We start from the raw sequence: 25,477 nt of genomic DNA, 5'->3' as shown, positions 1-25,477 counted from the left end.
CGCATTTTTCGTAAATCTTCGTCGTGTAGGCTCGGATTAAAAAGTTGAGAAAATATTTTTTCGTTAATTGTTTTTAACGTTTAAATCGATTGCAATCTAAGAAAAATGTTTCTATGCTCATTTTCTAGAAAACTACTAGTCGGTCTAATGTTTGCAAAAAATTAATCAACCGATTCAGACCACTTTAGAAAAACATGATTCCGTTTGAAAAGATTTTTAAATACTTTGCGACGTGAGTATTGAAAAGTAGAGTTGAGGAAAAGCGAGAACGTTGAATTGAAAAAATTTTGCTGAAAGCTTTCGAATAGCGGTCGTTTCGCAGTAGGTTTAACGTTAAAGCGAGTTTGTAATTCATAAATTTAGCCATTTATATTTCATTGAGTTATAAATTGTAACATTCTTGCGTTTGTGAAATTAGCAAATGTGATAAGCGAGCAGGGATATTCGTACTCTAATAGCAACGTGTATAATACATCTCGTTAGGCCACCATTCTTACCTCCCGCGAGCAAACGAGCCGCGGCGATGGTGGACAAGGTCACCATGTTTTGACAAACCGGAGGAGCGCCGGCGCGCACGGTACAGAATTTCAAACGGACACTGAGTCAGAAACTTAATTTTAATTGATACGTCGCGTCGCCGCGACGAGACACGGCGCGGCGCGACACGACGCGACACGACGCGACACGACGCAACACGATGCGACACGACGCGACCCGACGCGACAGAACGCTATCACGTACAAACAACTAGTTCTTTTTTGCTACGTAATATTATGCGATGCTAGAACCGGCGACGAATTTCGAGGAAACGCAAACGAGAACTTTCTTGTGAGTATAAATAAATATATTAAAAGCACTATTTCGAGGATATAGTTCTTCTTACACGGTTCTTACGCAGTTTGCACTCTCACACCGCACGTAGCTCCTTGCGTTTCATCCTTTTTTTCCCCCCATGGCGAAAAATTGATTATTTCGAATAATATTGTCATTGATGTTCTCGCAACTGCGAAACTTTCTTTTTCTTGTACTATCTTGATGTTTGCAAATATGATATTTAGATGCCATAAATATTAGTGAAATTGGCAAATGGGCTGTTTTCGAAACAGTGTTATCTTATTATAGCAGTGCTTGAAACGTTGAACGTGTTCCTTCTGAAGACAATATTTGTCGAATAGGGGTTGCTATAATACAATACAATCCCTGGCAAAAGTATCGCGTCGACACCTTTCAAAACGCGATAACTGCTTTAAAACTGGATTTGAAATGACTAGAATTTCTTTTAAACGTCAGTTTTTAAATGTAACCGTGCAATGGATCGAGACACGTTTCTTTTTTAATTCTGCTATTATTTGGAATAACAAAAAAATAAATAACCCTTGTTTTTTTTTAACTTTTGTGACCAATGAGACCAGTGACCAATGAGAAGCGAGATCAGCTGGCGCGAGACGTCCGAGGCAATGAGCAGAACTGGGCGTTGCGCGCTCGTTGGCTCAGCCGCCTCGCGCCAATCGAGCTCGCCTCCTATTGGTCCAGCGTATTTTGTTAATAACTTGTAAACAAAGCCGCGGATTGCATTTTCACAAAGGAAAAAGTTGCTTCAAATAACCTCAGGAACCCTCATTCTTGGATTGCGAGACATTTTTGAGACACCCTATATATTCTATTGCTTGTGTTATATTAAATTAATTAATTATATAAAAGCAACTCTGTCTCGAAGTGTTGTCGATATTGAAAATAAATCTTCCCGTTTCTTTTCCTCATAAAAAAAACAGCATTTCAACGAAAACTAATTTTAGAAACTAATTTTACCGTCATCGTCGATTATCTTTCATTAAAATTGACAATTAACTTGAGCCTTCGACATAAGATAAATCCTCTCTAACGTCGCGAACTTCTTTACGTTTCTTCGTTGGGTAATTCGTAGAACTTTAATTAGACGTTGCACGCACAAGATTGCCCTTTTGTTTAAGAAGTTAGCGAAATGAGGGAGGAATAAGAGTTATTATCGCTTTCGGGATCGTAAGGACTTGCGAAGTAACACAAAGTAATTTGCGTACGCTGTATACAATCAAGATTTTACGTAGAGGTACAGAAATGTCGCATTGCCGGAGGCATTTAAAAGCGGTACAGAAGATTTACGTATCGTGAAACCAACAGATACCCATCTTTAATGGAATTATGTTTCTTTTTGACAAAATAAGATGCTGGCAATACACGACATGATTGTAAAAAAGTTTATTTTATATGTTATATAAATAACATAATGTATATATGTATAATGTATATAAATAACATTATGTATATGTTATATAAATAACAACATAACGCGCGCGTAAGCGGGGAGACAAACATTTCCGCGTAATAGAAATCCGATATTTCATAGGTACCAACTTATACAGGGTGTCCTGTAATTATGTTAACACCCGGAAAGGGGTGATACTTGAGGTGATTTGAAGTAACTTTTTCCTTTACAAAAATTTTCTCCGGGGCATCGTCAACGAGTTATTAACGAAAAACACTGACCAATCGGACAGCGAGCGCGGCCGGCGCACCGCCCTCGCGAATAATGCCGCGTCGCACTGACCGACTGACGTCGCGGCAGTGGTCGTGAGGGCGGGGCGTCAGCCGTACGCGATCTCTTATTGGTCAGTGTTTTTCGTTAATAACTCGTTAACGATGCCTCGAAGAAAATTTTTGTAAAGGAAAAAGTTACTTCAAATGACCTCAGGAATCACATAATTATGGAACACGTAATCACGAAGATTAACGATGTTATATGCACAGACGAGACCGTGGTAGTAAGAAAATTAAACTAAATTTCAAGTCGAAGAAAGATAAATATAATATACTATATGTAATACGCTATAACATAATTCTATAATATCAACGAATCAAATTTTATTCGAGACTATCGAATAAACATTTATCGAGATAAAATTGTAACCGAGTGAGATTTTATTCAAATATGAATTCATTCGGATAAAATTTTGTTCGAGCAAGAATTCATTGGGATAGCAATTTATTTGTACAGCAATTCGTACTGAAAATAATCGATTTGATTAAAAATAATGGAATAATATAACGTAGGTTTTGTATGAAACTTTTCATAGTTTATCGATTTAGTTCTTCGATATTACCCTTTTCAAACGTTTTGTCGGAAAGCTTGTTATCTTTTTGTAGAGTCGATGATCATTCATGGATAACGAAGTAATAATCTTTCCACGGGTGTAGACAAAAGCACCGGCAATTGTACAATCCTATAAACCGTTATTATCGTAACAATTTTACAGTCTCTGTTCGAATAATTCCGTATTTATAATTTACGACAAATAAATGAATAATAATCGTTATTTGAATAAAATGTTCGGCTCAAAAATGTTCGCTTCGGATAATTATCTCGGATAAATATTCATTCGAAACAATTCGAGGATGAAATGTCCAACACTGATCCGTATCGTCTAAATGTTGTAGCACTTTCTTCGAATGTTGTTGCGGCAAGTCCGTGGAGAAGACGCTTGCCGTGGCTACAATAGGATCTCGTGTTCCTAAGCGCCGCGCCGCGCCGCGCCGCATCGTGTTACCTCGACATACGCGATATTCACGCCACAATTTGTCCCCTATGGTTTCAGAGCGACACGTAAAAGAACGTAAAACAATATACCGATTTCGCTGGGCGCGCCAATAATAGAATCCTCCGGTTTTGGATTAGGGCTCCTAACGGGGCGTAACGCGCCATTCGTCGGACGTGTTTCGTTGCCCGCCCCGATTTTCATTAACTATTTGCCCTACAACTACGTCTGAGAGACGTGGTCAGATAATTGAGCCAGAAATGATTATCACGTCTGAGAGACGTTGTCAAAACATCGAGCCGGAAATTATTATCACGTCTGAGAGACGTGGTAAAAAAATAGGGTCAGAAATGATTATCACGTGTGACAGACGTGGTCAAAAGATCGGGTCAGAAATGATTGCCATGTCTGAGAGACGTGGTCAAAAAATCGGGCCAGAATTTAGTATCACGTCTGAGAGACGTGGTACAAAAATTGGGCTAGAAATGATTATCACGTCTGAGAGACGTGGTCAGAAAGCCAGAAATGAGAGCCGTGGTGCGTCAGTTGGACCAAATGTAAACACAACTATTTAGGCTCGTGTTAGACTAGGAGATATGTATTTTGAGGTTTTTTGTTTTCCGTCATTTAATTGTTTTACTAGTAGCTAAAGGAGGCGACGCAGAAACCAGCTTGACTCGTGCTGGGCTTTTTACGATCTTTAATTGTTTACGGCTCATACGAAGGTCAGTCAATTTCCTTGAAATTTTTTACCTGCGTATAATTTACCGAGATTTACAAAACAAATAGGCTTAGACGAAAAACTTAGAAAACAAGAGATTTTTGTTTTCTTTTGTCATTCTAAACAGTAGCAACATTTAAGAAAGCATTCTAGTTGTGGTCTAGTAGTCATATCGCTTTATGATCTAAGAAGAAAAGAATTCAGGTCGTTTAGTCCAGTTCTAAAAAATGTTATTGCGTTTTGAAAGGTGTCCGAATATTAACGGGCGTCACTGTATTTACATTCCGTAAAAAGTTCGCGATTAGCAGCACAACTTCAGACGTTTCGCGCAACTGTGAAAGGGCCCGACGCGTGACCGATCTTGTTGTTGTTTGTGGCACACGTTCTTGAAACTTAAGTCGCGGGGCGAAGGGTTAATGCCGCTTAATCGAAAACAGAGCCTTGGAGTTGGAGTTTTCTCTCTCGTTCCTTCTCGGTCCGCGTTGCCGTCGCCGAGTCCGTTTCGGATTAAATTGGAATCGGAACGCAACGCAGAACGGCTATCCCCGCTAAAATAGATTTATCGTGCCCTCGCTGGCGCCGTTAATGAATGTCTCCGTTTCGTTTCGTTTCGTTTTAATGTTGCGTTTACTGTCGCTTGCGGTCGGCCGAGCGCGCGCATATCCGTTCGGATCGACCGTACAGGTATTAATGGCTTTGCTAAGTGTGAAACGATGTAAGATTCTTCCCCGAAGACCGATTTTAACGCTCGATGCAGAGGGTTCCGTGGAAACGGGTACGGTAGAATTCCAATAATCCGGCGTGCTCGGGAATTCAGCAGCGCCGGATCGGCGAATATTCTCGATTATTGGACGAGCGATGAAATTGAAACGGTAACAGTAATTTCGAAAACAATCAGAATTATGTACGAACCTTGGCGCAAAGTGGTCGAACGCTGTTTAAAACGTGATAACATTTTCCAAACTTGACCGAATGACTTGAATTCCTTTTAAACGTTAACAAGACCAGTTTACCATGTGTATGATAATTAAAATACATTATTTTAATTTTGCTGTTACTTTTTTTCTGTTGTTCCAAGTTGTAGCAAAGTTAAAAATAATTGATCATTGTGTAGTAAACTGGTCCCATCAACATGTAAAAAAAGAAAATTGAAATCGTTGCATTTCAAAAGGCTTTTCTCTAACGGGAAAAATAATTATATGTATTGAATATACAATATAATTTAAGGATTTTATAATAAAAACCGTTTCGTACTGTATGAAGATCCATTCTTCAAAAATTCACATTATATTCACGCGTAATGAAACAAAGTTATTATAACCCATTCTTGTGGTGGTAATTAATTCACATGTAAACATGTAAGCATGTACCATCGATGGTGCAGGTAGCACGGAACGCGTTAGAAAAGAAAACAGATTACGATCTCACTTTAGTTCGTTGCGATCGACGTTGGCAATTTTTATTGTGCATAAAGATCGGTGGTATAGCGATCATTGGTCAGCAGGGACAGTTGTAGATTGTGTTTCATAATACTTACATGCATCTGTATTGAAACAGTTTACGAAGCCGGACACGGCGCAGTCAGGAAAAACAACTACGCAAAGCGACGCATGCGCACAGAGAGAGAGAGAGAGAGAGAGAGAGAGAGAGAGAGAGAGAGAGAGAGAGAGAGAATCCCGCACAGCGGCGTGGGGCATCCACCGGGTGAACATTGTAACTCTGAACTACGCCAACGACACGACGCGACGCGACGGCAGAATTGTAATGTTCGCCGGTAGAGGCCTCACGCCGTAGCGTGGTACTCCCTGCGCATGCATCGCCTTGCATAGTTGTTTTTCCTGATAGCACCAATCACTGGCCAGGCAATGGTAGATCCAGTTCGTTTTTTATATTACAGCAATATATACTAAATATAGTATATATAATATTATATATAATATATAATATGTAATATATAATATATAATATATAATATATAATATATAATATATAATATATAATATATAATATATAATATATAATATATAATTTATAATATATAATAGATAATATATAATATATAATATATAATATATAATATACAATATACAATATATAATATATAATAGTACTTATTGCAGTAACACCACTCTAGTAGTACCAAACCTGTACAAATATAATTTTAAAAGGCAACGTATCTGTGAGCACCAATGCAAACATTTGCACGTTTCATGGTACTCGTGGAATAAACTTTTAGCGTCTCCAAAATTTCGTGGTGTGGTAACGGTGGTGTGATTCCTGAGGTGATTTGAAGCAACTTTTTCCTTTACGAAAATGTTCTCTGAGGCATCGTTAACGAGTTATTAACGAAAAACAAGTGACCAATAAGAGGAAGGCACGGCCGGCGCTCGGCCTTTGCGACCAATGCCGCATCGTGCTGACCGTTTGACGCAGCAACAGGGATTGCGACGGCGGGGCGACAGCAGTACGCGATCTCTCATTGGTCGGTGTTTTTCGTTAATAACTCGTAAACAAAGCCTCATAGAACATTATCGCTAACGAAAAAGTTACTTCAAATGACTGCAGCTACCCCCCTCCCCATTTCCGGATTACGAGACATTTTTGAGACACCCTGTATATCTCCAAATGATTAAAAATTGATAGTCGGTTCGCGAACGTATTAGAATTACTCCCGCTTTAAGAAATTATACGTGACTTTCGATACGTTTTAATTTTTAGCTGAAAATAAAATTGATGTAATATCGATTACTAATCTATGGTTTTCTTTATCATCTTCCAGAGTCGCCGCCACCCCCGTACTGCCTTATTGCTGACAGACTGAGACCCGAAGGTGAGTAAAATTCCTTCGTCTATCTCTGCATTATACGTGCAAACGCTGTCGCACTGTCGAGCAGAATAATATTTTCCAAGTGGTGACATGAAAATTCGCTGAAATGTTTGCGAATGAAACTGGCAAACAACATATTATATAATATATATATATATATATATATATAATATACAGGGTATCCCAAAATTATTGTACAAGCGAGAAATGAGAGGTTCCTGGGGTCATTTGAAGTAACTTTTTCCTTAGCAAAAATGCGATCCGCGGCTTCGTTTACGAGTTATTAACGAAAAACGCTGACAAATGAGAGGCGAGATCGGCAGGCGAGAGTGGTCTCGCGACCTCTGCCGCTGCGTCAGCGCGACGCGGCATTGGCTTCGATTGGAAGGTCCAGCTGGCGCTAGGCGAGCACGGCTCCCATTGGTCACTGTTTTTCGTTAATAACTAGTAAACGAAGCCGCGGATTGCATTTTCGCTAAGGAAAAAGTTACTTCAAATCGACTCAGGAATCACTCCTTTCCCGGTGTTAACATAATTATGGGACACCCTGTATTTTACTTAATCTATCTGCTGTCAAATAATTAACTTTTGTTAATTAAGCAGGAAGATTTGTTGGAAAAGTTATTTGCGAAGTACAAAGAATTCAGTAAGTTGCTAGTTACAAGAAATGATGTATACGATTAATATATAATTAAATATATAATTAGTATATAATAAATACATAATAAATAAAAATATAATAATAATTAAATATAATAAATATATAATATAATTAAATATATGTAATTATAATTTTATCGAATTTATAATTTATATTTAATACATACTAATATATATTAATGAATATATATGATGCATCCTGTGTTGATAAAAATTGTTTAATATAAAGACACGTGCGTAAAGTTAAAGAAATTTATAATTTATATATCGACAACGACTCGTTAATTATTTTTATCGAAGGATAAACGTCTCCTTTCCGAGTTTCGGAAAACATTCGCAAGTCCGAGGAATTAAATATTTGCGAACCTATGAACGAGTAATCAACTTGCTGCGATTCGCGTTCACGTAGATACAACCGGCAGATAGTTTGTTTCTTTTTTCTTTTCTTTTTTTGCTTCGAGGTTGATAGTCGCGATCTCGACTCGCTTTGCGCGCACGGATACATCATCTTAGAACTTCAACGGACATGTTGTAAGTCGATCTTACCGATTGCGAGGAACCATACGGAGATAGGTTTCAGGGTATCGCCGTTTCCGTGGTCAACGTCGACCCGCTGACAAACATTGATCCGGTTGATGGAAGTCGATCGGTCTTTTATTGTACCTGCATCGTGAAAATGTCGAGCCTACAGCTTCGATTCGGGCGCGTCGATCCACCAGCGAATTGTTGCAGAGCTCGATCCTTTAACTCGCAAATATTGTCATCTGTCGTGCCAGAACTGTGAATCAATCTTTAAATTTGTCTCCGTCCGATTGTCAATGGAATTGTTGAGAATCGTTCGATTCTCTTGTGCTGAAATAACCTTGCGATTACGATTACAGAATATTAAACCATAGTTTGGATTCGAATTTTTATAATTTGAAATTTTTAATTCGAATTTTTGCAATTCGAATGTTTATGCGGTTTAAAACTACTCTTTGCCAATTCGGCGTACCTGTGTGAGACATGTACACAAGCATGCCCGTCAAAGCGGTTTATTAACATATTAGATAATGTGCTGATAATTTTTTCGATTTATTACTCGACTATTTGTTACTTTTTCATTTCGATCGTATTTTTGTATTTCTGTTTATTTTTATTCTTCTTTTTATTTGTCGCACGCACTAAATAAGACGGTATTGCAATATATTGTTATTTATAGAGGGTGTCCCAAATGAAGGGTTCCTGAGGTGATTTGAAGTAACTTTTTCCTTAGCGAAAATGCGATCCGCGGCTTCGTTTACGAGTTATTAACGAAAAACGCTGACAAATGAGAGGCGAGATCGGCAGACGAGAGTGGTCTCGCGACCTCTGCCGCTGCGTCAGCGCGACGCGGCATTGGCTACAAGGGTAGAGCGGCGGCCGCGCTCGCTCTCCGATTGGCTGGCGCTAGGTGGCCGAGCCAATCAGCAGGACTGGCCTTTGGCCGCCTCGCGCCAACTGATATGCGCTTTTAATTTAATAAGCCGTGATCCAAATATCAAATTCTACCGAAACGTTAACGAGATGTAAAGTTTCTTAACCTTTTGTCTGCAAGTGTACCCACGTATTTTTCGTTAGTTCTTGTTGGATCTCGCAAAGAACGTGATCGCGCTCTCAAATGGTTTTTTTTCTTCTCCGAATCCTTTGTCGAGGCTCGGTTTCCTGTTGCTGATTTTGACCGACTACTCCCTGTTCCGTTCTTTTCTCTTTTTATGACTCATTCTAAACTGGTTCTCTCGGCATCGGCACCGTCGAGAGCTCGACCGAAGATCCTTCGGCCATCGATAGATCCATCGCGTGCGTTCACCGTGCGCCAATGACTCGTGCCGTTTCGATCCGTGCGTAGTCTAGCCACGAGCGGTAAAAATTACTCGTGTGCAAGAGAATGACTGTATTCATTCGTAGATGAGTTCGATGTTTCATGCGCCAACAATTTGCATAATAACTGCGGACGAAGTAAAGTGAGTTATCTCTCCGCCGTGTTCGCTCCAAGATTGAAGTTTCGATCCTCCAATTTTTTTTTAACATCGTAAACATTTCTGTTCCACTCGCATTTCGCGGTATATCGTTGTTTCAATAGAAATGAAAAATTCTATTCTAATTTTGCCCATGACATTTCAATTAGAATGTACGATTAACGATTATAACTGGTTAGTTTATCGTTGATCTTGAATGATTTATAACAATTTATAATAATTTATAATCTGAAAGGTAATCTGGTCGATGATAAACGATTATAACTCGTTAACACTGTTATAAACTGTTATAGATTAATTATAATAACTAGTTATTATATAATATATAATAATATAATAATAATTATTATAATAATCATAAAATATATTATCTACAATATATAACTATAATAATTAAATTATAATCGTTAATCGGATTACTTTTTGCCCAACTCTGCAATAGTTGCTTCCAAGTATGAAATGCAATTGTATTAATTATCTTGTATTTATCTTCGCAAAGATAAGGCCGAAAGTACGAGTAGAAATTTCGGCAGAGAAATGTCAATGATATCGAAAAAACGAATGTATCGATCTGCTGTTTGTTAAAAGACATTTGAATTTGGTTTATGGAAGAAAACCAAAAACGATATCGGTAATTATCGGCGGGACAACGCAGCGTTACTCGACGCCGCAGCAGAGGAAATGTAAGAGCGGCTTCAACGAAAGAATGTGCCATGCACGAAGTAAAGGATAAACGTGATGGATTTATGAGGAACTCGACGATGCGCGATAAGTGGCAATAGGAAGCGATGCAACAACAATAGGGAGCTCGGAGATGCGATAAGAGCAGAGATTGGAGTATAAAACCAAGAAAACAAAATTGCAAAGATTTTTTAACGGCATGAATAAAAACGGACTATTTCAAGTAATATAATCCTTTATACAGGGTGGAGCATTTTAAACAGCTCACCTGAATAACTCGCTTGTTCTTGAAGATAGGAGAAAATGCATTAGACCAAACTTACTTGGTATCGGGGGGCTCATATATAATCTGGTATTACCAATTTTTCTGTAGGTGGAGGCGTCAAGGAGATACGAAGGTCAATTCTGTTTTTTTAAATGGAACAGTAAGATTTTTTACTTACATTCTGATAGAGTGTTTCGAGGCGAATACAATGAACTATTATGAAGGTCATCCAAGGTCACCCAAAGTCAACTGCAAGACAGAAGATAAACAAACATTCAGTCACATTGTACGCTTATCTGTATCCTCAAACATTATTAAATTATCTGTTTTAGAAAATAATTTGAAGAACAATTCAGAGATTTATATATTTCAGCGAAGGATTAGAAATGTCGTAAATATTTCTGGACTTTTCGTACTAAATGTCATACGGTCATAGCGTTGTGGTCGTTGCATTGGACTTGATCTTAGCTTTTACATTATGACGATAAAAATTGCACACAAGTAAATAGATAACATTATTTTTTGATTACATTTATAAACAAATTTGTGTGATTATTTGCCATTTTACTGTATTTTAGCTTTGCTTTTCTGTGTCACTTTGGGTGATCTTGAATGATCTTCATAATAGTCCATTGTATTTGTCTCGAAACACTCTATCAGAACGTAAGTAAAAAAAACATTGTTCCATTAAAAAAAAAAACGGAATTGACCTTCGTATCTCCTTGACGCCTCCACCTACAGAAAAATTGGTAATACCAGATTATATGAGCCCCCCGATAACAAGTAAGTTTGGTCTAATGCATTTCCTTCTATCTTCAAAAACAAGCGAGTTATTCAGGTGACCTGTTTAAAATGCCCCACCCTGTATAATATAATCCTTTGTGCCGCAATTCATGTTTCAAAAACGTGTGAAGTTGTGCCAATCACGAATTTCTTACGGAATGTAAATACAGTGACTCCGATTAATATTCGGACACTTTTCAAAACGTAAGAACTTTTATAAAACTGAACTAATCGACTTGAATTTTTTTTTAGATGACAGAGCGACAAGTCTGCTAGATCATAACTAGAATGCTTGTTTAAAAGGTTGCTACTGCTTAAAATGACAAAAGAAAACAAAAAACTCTTGTTTTTTTAGCTGTTTTATCTGAACCTACAACGAAAATTTAAAAAATTCGTTTTGTAGATCTCGGTAAGTTATATGTATGTTAAAAATTTCACCGGAATCGATTGACTTTCGTATGAATTGTAAACAATTAAAGATTATTTAAAGATCCTGCGTCGCCTCCTTTAGCTACTAATAAAACAATTAAACAACAAAAAACCACAAAACAAGTATCCCCTAGTCTAACACGAGCCTAACAAGTTATGTTTATATTTGGCCCGACTGACGCATCATTCTCATTTCTGGCCTGATTTTTGACCACGTCTCTCAGACGTGGTAATCATTTCTGGCTAGATTTTTTGACCACGTCCCTCAGACGAGACAATCATTTCTGGCCCGATTTTTTGACTACGTCTCTCACACGTGATAATCATTTCTGGCCTAATTTTTGTACCAGGTCTCACAGACGTGATGATATTTCTAGCTTGATTTTTGTACCACGTCTTCCATACGTGATAGTCACTTCGGACCGATTTTGCGATCACGTCTCTCAGACGTGATAATCATTTCTGACCCGATTTTTTTACCACATCTCTCAGACGTGATTGTGAGGCAAAGATTAAAAACAAGGATGGTAGTACGAAAAATGTATGACATCATAATGTTTTGCTCGTAACAAAAATAAAACAAATTGCTTTATTTTGCGTACGTTAATTTCATGCTTCTCTATTACAGATCAATCGCTTCGCCTAACATTCCTTTCGCTATATTAGAAAAAGTTTCGACACTTTTTTCTTTTTATTTAATTTATTTAATGTCGTATCTGCTTAATAGCAATTAGCGACCACTTATGGGATAACACTTGCATGATTTTATTTAGTGTAATATATAGGGTGATCCAAAACTGTCTCGTAGAGTTTTCTGAGATCATTTGAAATAACTTTCCCTTAGCGAAAATGCAATCCACGGCTTCGTTTACAAGTTATTAGCGAAAAACAATGACCAATGAGAGGCGAGATCGGCTCCACTCTCGCAATCTCTGCCGCTGCGTCAGACGACTAGCGCGACGCGACCTCTACCGTTGCGTCAGAAGATCAGTGCGACGCGGCATTGGCCGCAAGAGCGGAGCGCCGGCCGCGCTCGCTCTCCGATTGGAGAGCTCAGCTGGCGCTAAGCGGCCGAGCCAATCAGCGGAACTGGGCTTCGCGCGCTCCTTGACTTGGCCGCTTCGCGCGGGCCTGCGGATCTCGCTTCTACTATCCTTACGGAAATTTCTTCTGCTGTCGATACTTAACAAACGAACGATTCCTTTGAAATCACACGATGACGTACGTATCTATATACGATCGCACATTTCGTGCCAAGCATCGTATGACGAAATAATAGCGCCCGCGGCTTCGAGGACTGCGAGTTTGCTGGCGAATACACGCACGCGAATGTACAATGTATACGTAGCACGTATATTTGTTAGCAGAAATACGCTACTTAGGAGAGTTATACCGCTTGAGGTAAAAGTATCTCGTGTCGATAGAATGTTGTACCGATGCCCACATTTATGTAACGTGATCTTGTCAGAGGTCCAAAGATTTCGAGGGACACAAAGGCGCTAGTAAGATCCAAGCCACCGGTAACTCTGCAGCGTAAATCCTAAACGGCGATGCGTTAAATGGACTCGTGAAAAGACGTAAAAGACGATAATTAATAGTCCGCTTAATTATATGTTTTATATATAATCATATCATAATACATAATTATAATAAATAATATATACTAATATTACATTACATTACAATTACATTGCATTACAATTACATTACAATTACATTACAATTACATTGCAATTACATTACAATTACATTACAATTATATTACAATTACATTGCAATTACATTACAATTACATTACAGCTATTCCCATGTAACAAAGTGCAAATATTTTATTTTCAAAAATACATGCATGATGTAAAATGAAATATCTATTTATTATTTACCATTTAAAATACTATTTTATCCAGATCTGAGATTTCAAAAAAAGTTCTATGCAACGCTTCGACAGTTTTATACATTAGAACCTTGATTTTACGGTCTTGCAATATCAAAATCATCTATTATGCAAATACTTTCTGCTTGTAATCAGCTCGATCGAATGCAATCGACGATTTGAATAATTATCATAAATAATTGTTCTCATATTTTTTACGTTATTTCGACAGAATTTGACTGTGTTCGCGGTGGCCCCTGTTACACGCGAGTAGAATAAAATACGCGATACAGTAAATTCTCTCCAATTGTTCTTCAGCTTGTAAACAAAAATTGACAATTTTGGAAAATGAGACACGATTTATTCGAGCCGTCTGGTCTCGTCTTTATAGTTATTGACAAAATCAGCGACTACAAAAAAAAACAGTAATTTCTCCCGGAAATGCCAAATTTCGGATTGTTACGAATTTCTCTGTTCTAGTCCTACGTCTATGTCATTTATTGCTGCGTCGATACTAAGGGTCGACGGGGCCGGTCAAGCGTGTGATGCGGCACGCGACGTGAATTCCCGGAAGGCAACAAAAAATCGTCTGTTTGGGTGTGAGTCAGGCAAGAAAAACCGCGGTAATACAAGGTACAGTAATTTCTCCCTAATTCATTCTCAGATTGCGCACAAAAATTGACAATTTGGGAACAGAAGATACGATTATTCCAGCCTTGCGGCGCGTTTTTATAGTTACCGGTTATCTACAACTATAAAAACGAGACGCAAGGCTCGAATAATCGTATCTCCGTGCACAATCTGTGCGCGAATTTGGGAGAAATTACTGTACTAGGTACGTGACCGTCGAATCGTGGCATGTGGCCTCTGAATTGCCTTCGAATCGCTTTCGAATCGTGTCACATGGCCTCCGAATTGCCTTCGAATCGTGTCACATAGTCTCCGAATTGCGTTCGAATCGTGGGAGAAGATACTGTAATCGTGTCTGCTCTTCCCAAATCTATCTATTTTTGTTTACAAGCTGAGGGACAATTTCAGAGAATTCGCTGCACCAGGAACGACGAGTTTGTGCCGTTAGCGGGCATCTGTGTGTCGCAGAAAGCGTTGCGAAAGATTGGGGCGAAAAGTGATTCCCGAGGAAAGAAATTCATTACGAGAGTTTGTCTCTCGCGATCCGGCAGACGCGGCCGAGTAGATTTATGTTCGAAGAGGGAAACTGGGCCATCGCGATGGAGCAGAGGAGATAAAAGACCGTGCATCGCCACTTGTTGCATTCACCCGGGAAATGGGAGAAATTTTTTCATTCGTGAAACTTGAACCAGCACTTTGCGGCGGATTTACGAACCGTCGGTAATTAACAGGGCGAAACGGTTAGAGCGTTCAACCGGATAACGAAAATGGAGTATGGAAATTCTTGTATAAAGGGTGTTTTTTTTCCTGTTTCCTTTACAGAAATATCCTTCGAGGCATCGTTAATGAGTTATTAACGAAAAACAACACTGACCAATAAGAGGCTAGCGCGGCCGACGCTTCGCCCCCGCGGCCAATGCCACGTCGCGCTGGCCGTCTGGCGCAGCGCCAGTGGTCGTAAGGGCGGGGCGTTAGCGGTACGCGATCTCTCATTGGTCAGTGTTTTTCGTTAATAATTTCATGTCAAAGTGGCATCACTTTTTAATTCTTATTTTCCTTCGTACTGTAAGCTGGTCTCGTAAAATGCATAACTAAAAACACAAAATCTTTTATTTATCAGTTCTTATAAAAATTCCAAGCAGCATAATGATTTTTCTTTTCAAATTCGACTCTACAGGGTGTCCCAAAAAATGTCTGGCAATCCGAAAGTACGGGATTCCTGAGGTCATTTGGAGCAACTTTTTCCTTAGCGAAAATACAATCCGCGGCTTCGTTTATGAGTTATTAACGAAAAACCGTGACCAATCAGAGGCGAGATCATTTGGCGCGGGACGGCCGAGCCAATGAGCGGAACTGGGCTCCGTGCACTCGTTGGCTGGGCCGTCGCGCGTCAGCCGTACTCGATTCTTATTGGTCACTGTTTTTCGTTAATAATTCGTAAACGAAGCCTCGGAGAAAATTTTCGCAAAGGAAAAAGTTGCTTCAAATGACCTCGGGAACCTCCCATTTCCGGATTGCGAGACATTTTCGGGACACCCTGTATATAAGGAAATCTAAATGTTTGCATTATCTAATATTATTATTAATTATTATTTATATTATAATAATAGTTATTATAAGTAACCTATAATAATTTATAATAGCGCTAACGAGTTATATATAATCGTTCATCATCGATCGGATTACTTTTTATATTATAAATTTTTATGAACCATTAGCGACGAGGGCTCGTTTACTGCAAAATGTTCGGACGCGGTTACCTGCACTCGGCCGTGTTCGCGTTCACGTCCGCCGCGGACAGTTTCGTGGAAAAAGGGAAAAGGACAGGAGACGCGGGCGAAGAATTTCTGCGGCGATACGATTTATTTCCGCGCGTACTGTGCGCGCGCTGCGCCCGCGACAGAGCTCCGCTGGCGATTGCGCAAATTTCAACGAATACGACCGAAGGACATGGCGCGCAACGTTCTGCGCGCAGTCCCTTTCGAACGCGCGAGGACAAATCTTGCTCGTATTGCGTTACGCCGGCTGCGTTTTTAAGCTTCCCGCTCTCGATTCCCGCCCGTCCTGAATCACCACGTTATTCCGGCCGCGGCACGTCGTGTCGCGTCGCCGACGACATTTCGTTGTTTCTTGGATTCGAATGGAAATAGTGTGTTCGCGGGACCGCGATCCCCAGAATTCCTGCTTTTCCTATGCAATTATACAGACATCTATCTACTGGGAGGGCATGCCGTTTCAATTGCTATTATTTGAACAAAATGTTTCGTACGAAACTTTCTCTATTTCGAGGAGGACGTAATCCAGTTCCGCTGTTTCGTACGTAAGTATACGCTTAAAGGTCACACGAAGGTCATCTTCATTTGTTCCAATGGTATCGTATACTTTTTTACGCACGGTTCGATGCTCTTCGAGATTCTGAATAAAAATGTACGAATCTACTTGCGTCGAAAAACTATTACTTAGGGAGATATTTGAATTTTAATATTGATAGACACATTAATACGTGTTCAATTTTTACTGCTCACTGTTTCAATTTTGTGTTGCTGAATGAAATGTTGCAAGATATAAATTGCAATTACATCGTTATCCTCGAGATTGAAGGCTCGGAATTAACCGACACGTAATATTCGAATTGCGAGGGCTACGCCTCCCAACTCGTGTCGCGCGTCTCGCTCTCCGTTCGGTCAGCTCTTTCGGCACGAGCACCTCGGGCGCGTGCGCATGTGTCGCGACGGGAGGCGTGGCCCTTGCGATCCGAACGTTGCGTGCCGGTTGATTCCGAGCCCTACTGCACGTCTTAACCCTTAAATGCACCGTGTTGCCATTTGGCAACATACAGAAGAATATTTTGTTTTGTAGCCGATTGGCTATATACGATAATTTTGTAATAAAAAACTATTTTCCTAAAGATATAATTTTTTTCTTCGCTTTTTTCCCTTAATACACACTCATTTTTTAAATGTAGTTTGATAAGTAGAAATTGAAAACAAAAAGTCATGCATTTAAGAGTTAAAAGCAAAAATGCCATGTGTCATCGAATACTACGCGAGAGTACACTTGTATACTAATAATAGGGACTCGCGAAGTAATAGTTTTTCAACAGAACCAGGATAATACATATTTATTCGGAATTCCGAGGTGCATCGAATCGTACTTATAAAAAAACTTCGTCCGTCTACGGTGTTTCGGGACGATTCAGAAGCTAACCGGTATAAATCCACTTTTCTTTGAAAATTAGTTACGTGGTTGCAGACACATCTCTTTATCATAGGATCGTTCGGTTGATAAATCAATATAGCGGATTTCTTCATAAATAAACAATAGATTGCAGCACTTATCATTCATCACGGAATGACTAAACAAAACAAAAAACAGTTCAAAGGGAATTTCTTTTTTAAACATTGACATTTTTTTCTTGTTTCTCTTTTGGTTAGGTTCATACAAAAGTATGTTGTCTTACAGTAAAAATTGCGCTTTGCATTATTTGCGGCATCGTTATATTTTGCAGCTAATTAGCACAATCTTTATTTATATCTATTTTAATGTTAACGGATTCACTTCTGAGCTGTCCAAACGATCTAGATCGTATGTTAGACTTATAAAATAACTTTTTCTTTTTAATTGCCACCTCATCGGAATCTTTATGGAACCTACAATCCTTGGCAAAAAGTTTCCGATGATTTAAAGTTGTACAAAATTTACAAAGAATATTCGCGTACTAGAGTTATAAAATTTTCCTTTATGCAGGTAAAACGAATGGAGAACGTAGGCGGGATCTAAAGTAAATAAATACAAAAAGGAATCAATTTTTCATTTATTATCAGAAAGAGACCATAGAGGAGACAAAATAATATTATATGAAACAAAGTTTCCGATCGGTACAAATGTTGGAAAAACTAGCACTACGAATGTCTCAAGCGGAGGAAGCAAACGTAAACACAACTCGTGCCTGTGAAAATGTAAACACACGCTTCGACGCGCCATGGCATCCGCACAATACAAAACATTTCAATCAGTGGACAAGTAAGACGGATGTGTGCAATGTGCCATCGTGTAAGTTGTATTCGAACGATTTAAAGTTAACCCTTTGCACTCGAGTGGCGACTCTGAGGCACCACTGAAAGATTGTCGTATCACGTTCCAAGATCATTTTTATATTATCAAAGTTTATGAAAATCATTAAAAGCGTAACTGTTGTATGAATCGTGAGACTCAGTTTCATATAGATAAAATACACTTTGCAATATAAAATGGAAATACTGTAAGGCAGAAAAATTGTTTTAGATTTACAGTTGAAGTGGCTTCGAGTGCAAAGGGTTAAGAGTAATCGAATTTCTCGAGCAGGGTTAAATTAATAAAATAAAGTCGAAGAAAAGTCGCAGAAATTATAGAATGTGCCCAGAGTACGATAAGCGGTATGAAAAAAACAAGAATAACGAAACAGGCATCGTATCTAATCGTAAGAAAAGTGGTCGTCTTCGAGCGTCTGCGACTGTACTGTTGGAAATCGATTGAATGAAATGGTTTCTCATTTCGGAAGGCAAAAACATAACCTCTACTCGCAAAGGAACGGAAGAAGAAACGCTTGAAGTGGCGTAGGGAACACGCAAATTGGATCGTAGTGGACTGGTGCAAAGTAATATTTAGTGGCGACACTCGCGTTTGTCGCGTTGATATTTACGAATCGGACAGCCTAATAAAAGAGTGAAACTGAAACATTTGGTATTCGATAAAAGTATTCGAAATAAGATGTATAATAATAATAATAATAATATAATAATATATAATAATATAATATATATAATAATATAATAATATAATATATATAATATATAATAATATAATAATATAATATATAATAATATAATAATATAATATAATTAAATAATATAATAATAATAAATATATTCGAAATAATGTCTATTGTGTTAAAATTGCAGCGAAATTTTAAAACAGCGGTCATATTTTAGTAAGTAAATTGAGAACCCGGCCAATAATTAGAACAACATTAAAGAGGAGATAACAAGTGGTATATAAATATAAATTTTTGTTCTCGGAGAAACGTTCGTTCGGATGTTGTGAACAAAGAAATTAGACGGTAATAAAGATAACTCGAGAATGTACGAGAGATTTTATTTTCACCGCTGGAAAGAAAGTCGTCGAAAAATTGGCGATCGAGTTAATATCGATCGTTAAAATGAATCGTCGATCGAAAGGGACAATTAATAATTTCGTTGCTTTCGAAATGCAATTGAAAGGCAATCGTTGCTGTTGCTCTTTGTGCCGAACAACTTTTGTTCGAAACATTCTTCGCGCGATGCTCGGCTCGCGAGAAAAATTTAGGTGACAGGATCGAGCTGCGAATAATGCGAAGCTGTCGTTGATCGATCGTATTCGTGAAAAAATCGTCGAAATTACGCAGCACGGTGTCTTTGACTTGCCGCGTTGCAAGGACTTGGCTTGTCGATGGGCTGAAACGTGTTCCAGGTCACGTGTCAGCGACCGAAACGTGCGCAACCTTGAAAGAAGGGAAGAGTCGTCGAGGCAACGCGCCGGGATCAGGAGTCGTGGCGCGGTTAAGGGCAAGTACGCGCAGGGCGCCAAGCGCCAGCCGTGGGGACGGGCCCCCTGGGTCCCCTCGGCCACTGGGCCCGCAGTCCCGGCACCGGCCGCGGCCTCCCGGTATCGGTAATACGAGGCTCCGGTACACGAGCGAACGAGGTAGGCGCCTCTGTCGCCTCGGTTTTATGCTTCTCTGCTCGTTTCGCCGTCCTTGATACGCTTCCCCCACTCCCTCTCCTCTCGCTCGCTCGCTCGCCCTCCTTCTCCTCGTCGCTCCCTTTCTATCTTTCGCCGTGTTCCCAGCCCGTTTCTTTATTCATTCTTAAACTCACTCTTTGGCCCGCCCTCCCCTATCCCCTCCTCCGCCTCTTCCGCGGAATCGAGTACTCTCTTCCTTCCTTGCTCTCGGCGCGCCTCGCCTTTCCCTTCTTCCCGTTCGCATATTCTAACTTTCTGCTTCTCGTGTTTAAGCTCGGTCCGTGCGATTCTATAGCCTTTTCGGTATCTCGAGAATATGCCGGTGGAACCCGTTTATGAATCGTCCTTAGAGCACTTTAGTTTGCACCGAGAAAGAGCGGAGCATTTTGGACGGAGGTTGCGGGGACGAGCACACGAACGAGTCCGTAGGTCGTGTTTCCTTTTGTTAGAACAACCATTTTTTTATCGGTGTTTCTACTTTCGAATTTAGGATCGGCGAACCGGTACCGCCTTTTATTGAGACTGGTATTTTTGACCCTTCGGTGCACCACCGGTTGGGTCTCAGAGACCTGGGATGGGTACTATTGAAATAAAATATTATTCAAATAATTATTCAAAAAATTTGTTGTTTGGTCTGTCACAGTGCTTGAAATTGTAATCAAAATTAAACTTGGAACTGAGATTGAAATTGAAGTTGAAATTGTAATTGAGATTGAAATTGAAGTTAAAATTGAAATTGAAACTGAAATTAGAATTGAAATTGGAACTGAGATTGAAACTGAAATTAGAATTGAAATTGGAACTGAGATTGAAATTGAAGTGAAAGTTGTAATTGAAAGTGAAATTCAAATTGAAACCCAAATTGGAATCAAAATTGAAATTGGAACTGAGATTGAAGTTGAAGTTAAAGTTGAAATTAAAGTTGAAGTTGAAACGCCCCTGCGTTGTAACTCTCCTCTTCCATCGTCAGGTTCAGTTGAACGACTCTTTTCGTTTGCTACAATTATTAATAACACTGCAAGTCAACTGTCAGATGATACGTTTGAATATTGTGTTGTATTAAGAGCCAATAATCATCTATAACGAATATGTTTGTCATATAGAAAAAGTATATGTTGTCGTATATATTATTTGTTATTTTGCATTACCATTTGAAATAACGAAATTATTTACAAATGAATTATGTCTCAAATAATATTTCAGAATTTATTTGTATATGTATGCTTATTTCAAATAAACTTATTTGTTATCTTATGCCCTATGTAACGGTAGTTCAATTAATTTAAATGCCAAAAATGAAGTAATTAGAGGCGGCGATTTAAATACACCTAGTCAAAATGATCCAGTCAAATTGCAGTCCGCGGGTTAAATTAACTCTACTTAAAGGTACGTAATTGTAATTGCGGATGTGTTTGTGAAGAGGGGATGTGAAGAAATCGTTAATAATTTAAATTTGTAGTTTCAAAGAAAAGATCAAAAAAATTGTTTGGCCAGGAAGAGGCGATAAACGAGTGAAACAAATGCCAACGAGAAAGATAGAATCGGATTGGAAATCGGAAATGATCTGGACCGTTTATTTTGAAAGTGGTGCAATTCCACTTTCTTTCGTTTCGAGAAAATTGAATGTTAGCAGATCTGACAATTAAAAAATATAGGTTAATTATGTGAAGTCTGGGAATGTTTGTACTAATATTTATCAATATGTAATTTGATTATATAAATTTCTTTTAGGCGAATTTAACTAAAGTAATATACAATTTCCAGGCTGCAAATGGACTTACACCACTTTCATAATTAGTCATTTGTAAATATCATTTAATTTCAATTTTGAAACAACAAATATCACTTTCTTTTTTTGCTGGAATGAATTTTCCTTTTTTTGTAAAGTACTCTTGTCCGGCATTTCGCTTAATTTTGTTTATTCGTTGCGTATATTTTCCTTTATTTTCTTTTACAGAATCCAAGTTCTCAGTAACAATATCCTCATCTGATGAAGATTCTATCTCTATAATTCTTCTTCTCTTTTTACGCTTCATTAATTTGTTTTTCATAGTGGAATTATCTTCATCCTCCGATTCTAAGATTATTCTTTTGTTTATATTGATAGGTCTTATTTCTGTGTAAATTTATTTAAAATAAAATAAAATAAATATTTTCAATTGTCATAAAATAACATTGATTTACTATTTCTTCTTACCTATATCACTATCTGATTTGAATATGAAATTATCCATTGTTGGAGGAAAATAAAATAAGTAACCTAAAACAATAACTTTCGACACGTGAAATAAAACAATTGTGAAGCCACCGGTAGCCACTAACCCCGTCATCTGTCTATGGAAATTGGACATACACCACTTTCATAATCAATGGTTACGCAATTTCTTTTACCGGCCAATTTTAAATTGAACAAAGCATTGGCATTTTTTAAGACATTAAATACTAACTAGGTATAATCAAAAAGTTTACACTAAATTAAGCATAAATTACGTCATATCTCATTTTTTTAAAAAAAGGACTTACACCACTTTCAAAATAAACGGTCTATCTATCGACGATATAAAATTCTTCAAAACTGCGACACACGAAAATGATTTCGCAGCTTTCTTCAACCGGGACAAGAAAAAAACATGATGAAAACGGTTACCGGTGCAACTGTGAAATATGTAGACTGCGCGTAACGTTTTAGATCATGTTTTCCCTATCGTATATTGCATCTTTCCCCTTCTAAGTTCCTGCGCGTACTCCAGCTTCTCCGTGTTCGTTTTTCGCGTACTCTGCTTTACCTCCCCCCCTCCCATGCTCGTCGACCAACGTCTCGCCTGGCTTGGCCAAACGAACTCGAAAGCACGCACTCTTTCAGCGCCCCCTCGGTCCGTGTTCCTTCTTTCCTGATACGTCCATTTCGGTCGTTTCTGTCGGCCGGCTCGCTTCTCCTTCGGTCTCCCTATCGGTCTCCCTTTCGGTCTCCCTTTCGGTCTCCCTTTCGGCCTCTCTTCGGCCTCTCTTTCGGCCTCCCTTTCGGCCTCTCTGTTGGCGTTGCTCAGCCAACCCGAGGCCCGAGGCTCGCCGATAGGCGGGAGTGGCTGTCTCGCATTCCGCTGCCTCCTTCACCGGCCCGATTGCGCTGTGCCCGTGCCTGCGACTGCGTCTGTGACTCCGACTGCGATCTGCGATCGTACGATCGTGCGATCGAGCGACTGTTCAACCGTGCGACTGTGCGACCGCGTAATTGTGTGACCGCGCGATTGCGATCGTACCGAAAGCGCTCTCTACACCGTGACGCAGGGTCTACGCGGTTTCCGGATTAACCGTTTGCCCTACGATTTAACACTAAAGCTTACCAAGCAGTAATACTAATTGGCATCTACTTCTTCACAAAAATAAGAAGACCGAATTTATTTAGAATTTGTAAAGTTTTTATTATAAAATTTGCTCCAATAATATAACTTATTCAAGCGTTTTCCACGAAAGAATCTCGGAACTTTGCAGAATTGCAAAATAAGAAAGCGGTCACTTTGACCACGGTAGGTTTAGTGTTAAGTTTCAAGAACGTGTATCACAAACAACAACAACAACATCGGTCACGCGTCGAGCCCTTTCACGCGAAACGTCCTAAGTTGTGCCAATCGCGAACTTCTTGCGGAATGTTAATATTCGGACACTTTTTCAAAACGCAATAATTTTTTTAGGACTGGACTAAACGACTCGAATTTTTTTCAGTTGATAGAGCGACAAGTCTACTAGACCATAACTAGAATGCTTTATTAAAAGTTGCTATTGCTTAGAATGACAAAAGAAAACAAAAATCTCTTGTTTTTTAACTTTTTTGTCTGAGCCTATAACGAAAATTTAAAAAATTTGTTTTGTAGATCTCGGTATGTTGTTAAAAATTTCACCGAAATCGGTTGACCTTCGTACGAGCTGTAAACAATTAAATATCGCAAAAATCGCAGCAGGCGTCAATATGATTCCTGCGCTGCCTCCTTTAGCCGTCTCCTTTAGCTCCTGTAATAAAACAATTAAATGACGAAAGACAAAAAACCTCAAAACACGTATCCCTTAGTCTAACACGAGCCTAACCAGTTGGCCCGACTGACGCATCATGGCTTTCTAGCACGATTTTTTGATAGCACGTCTCTGAGACGTGATAATCATTTCTGGCCCAATTTTTTGACCACGTCTCTTAGACGTGATAATCATTTCTGGTCCGATTTTTTGACCAAGTCTCTCAGACCCGATAATCATTTCTAGCCCGATTTTTCTACCACGTCTCGCAGACGTGATAATCATTTCTTGCCCGATTCTTTGACCACGTCTTTCAAACGTGATTGTAGAGCAAAGGGTTATTATTATTGCCCGATTCTTTGACCACGTCTCTCAAACGTGGTTAACAGGGTATTCTAGAGTACAACGCGTCTTTTTCTGCTTTTCTATTTTTTTTATAGGGAAGTTGCGCAACTTCTAGCTTCTACGTTTTTTATATACAGAAAAACTATGTTACTTCTAGGCAATGAGCAGGCTGTAGAACAAAATGTGCATGTCAGTACAAGGAACCTTGAACGTGACGGAAGAATTTGTTTTTCATTGTAGTTTATTCGTTCTGACCTTAATGACCTTCATTTATATGTCATTGTATTCGTCTTGAAAGGCTTTGTCGGAATGTGAATAAAAAATTAGGTCGTCCCATTTAAAAAAGACGTGTTTGACTTTCATATATCCTCTACCCCTTCACTTATAAAAAGATTATTGACATCATTAGTGCCCCTCGAAATCAAACAGCTTTTGTCCGACACTCTTTTTTCAATTGTAAAAAAACAAGTGAGTTATTCAGGTGTCTCGTTGCAAATGCCCCACCATGTATATACAGGGTGTCCCAAAAATGTCTCGCAATCCGGAAATGGCGGGTTCCTCGGATCATTTGAAGCAGCTTCTTCCTTTACAAAAGTTTTCTCCGAGGCACCGTTAACGAGTTATTAATGAAAAACAGTGACCAATAAAAATCGAGTACGGCTGACGCTAGGCGGCCCAGCCAAACAGCGCACGAAGCTCAGTTCCGTTCATTGGCTCGGTCGTCTCGCGCCAGCTAAGCTCGCCTCTCATTGGTCACTGTTTTTCGTTAATAACTCGTTAACGGTGCCTCAGAGAAAATTTTTGTAAAGAAAAAAGTTGCTCCGAATGACCTGAGGAACCCGCCACTTTCAGATTGCGAGACATTTTTGGGACACCCTGTACATTTATATGTATACGATACAGCATGACACAGTGTTGGACTCGTGAGT

General features: G+C 39.1%; 1 protein-coding gene across 2 annotated transcripts in view; it reads left to right on the top strand.

Moving 5' to 3' along the window:
- Positions 1-25,477, top strand: part of Dad (Daughters against dpp) — a 170,488-nt gene that overhangs the window by 28,846 nt on the left and 116,165 nt on the right. For both annotated transcript variants that reach the window (XM_076528492.1, XM_033469408.2), the window contains exon 2: positions 7,070-7,120. In XM_076528492.1, the coding sequence (XP_076384607.1) occupies positions 7,070-7,120 (51 nt within the window). The remainder of the gene's footprint in view (positions 1-7,069; positions 7,121-25,477) is intronic.

Source organism: Megalopta genalis, chromosome 1, assembly GCF_051020955.1.
Source record: "Megalopta genalis isolate 19385.01 chromosome 1, iyMegGena1_principal, whole genome shotgun sequence".
Classification (NCBI taxonomy): Eukaryota; Metazoa; Arthropoda; class Insecta; order Hymenoptera; family Halictidae; genus Megalopta; species Megalopta genalis.
This window is presented reverse-complemented; position numbering and strand designations above follow the sequence as displayed.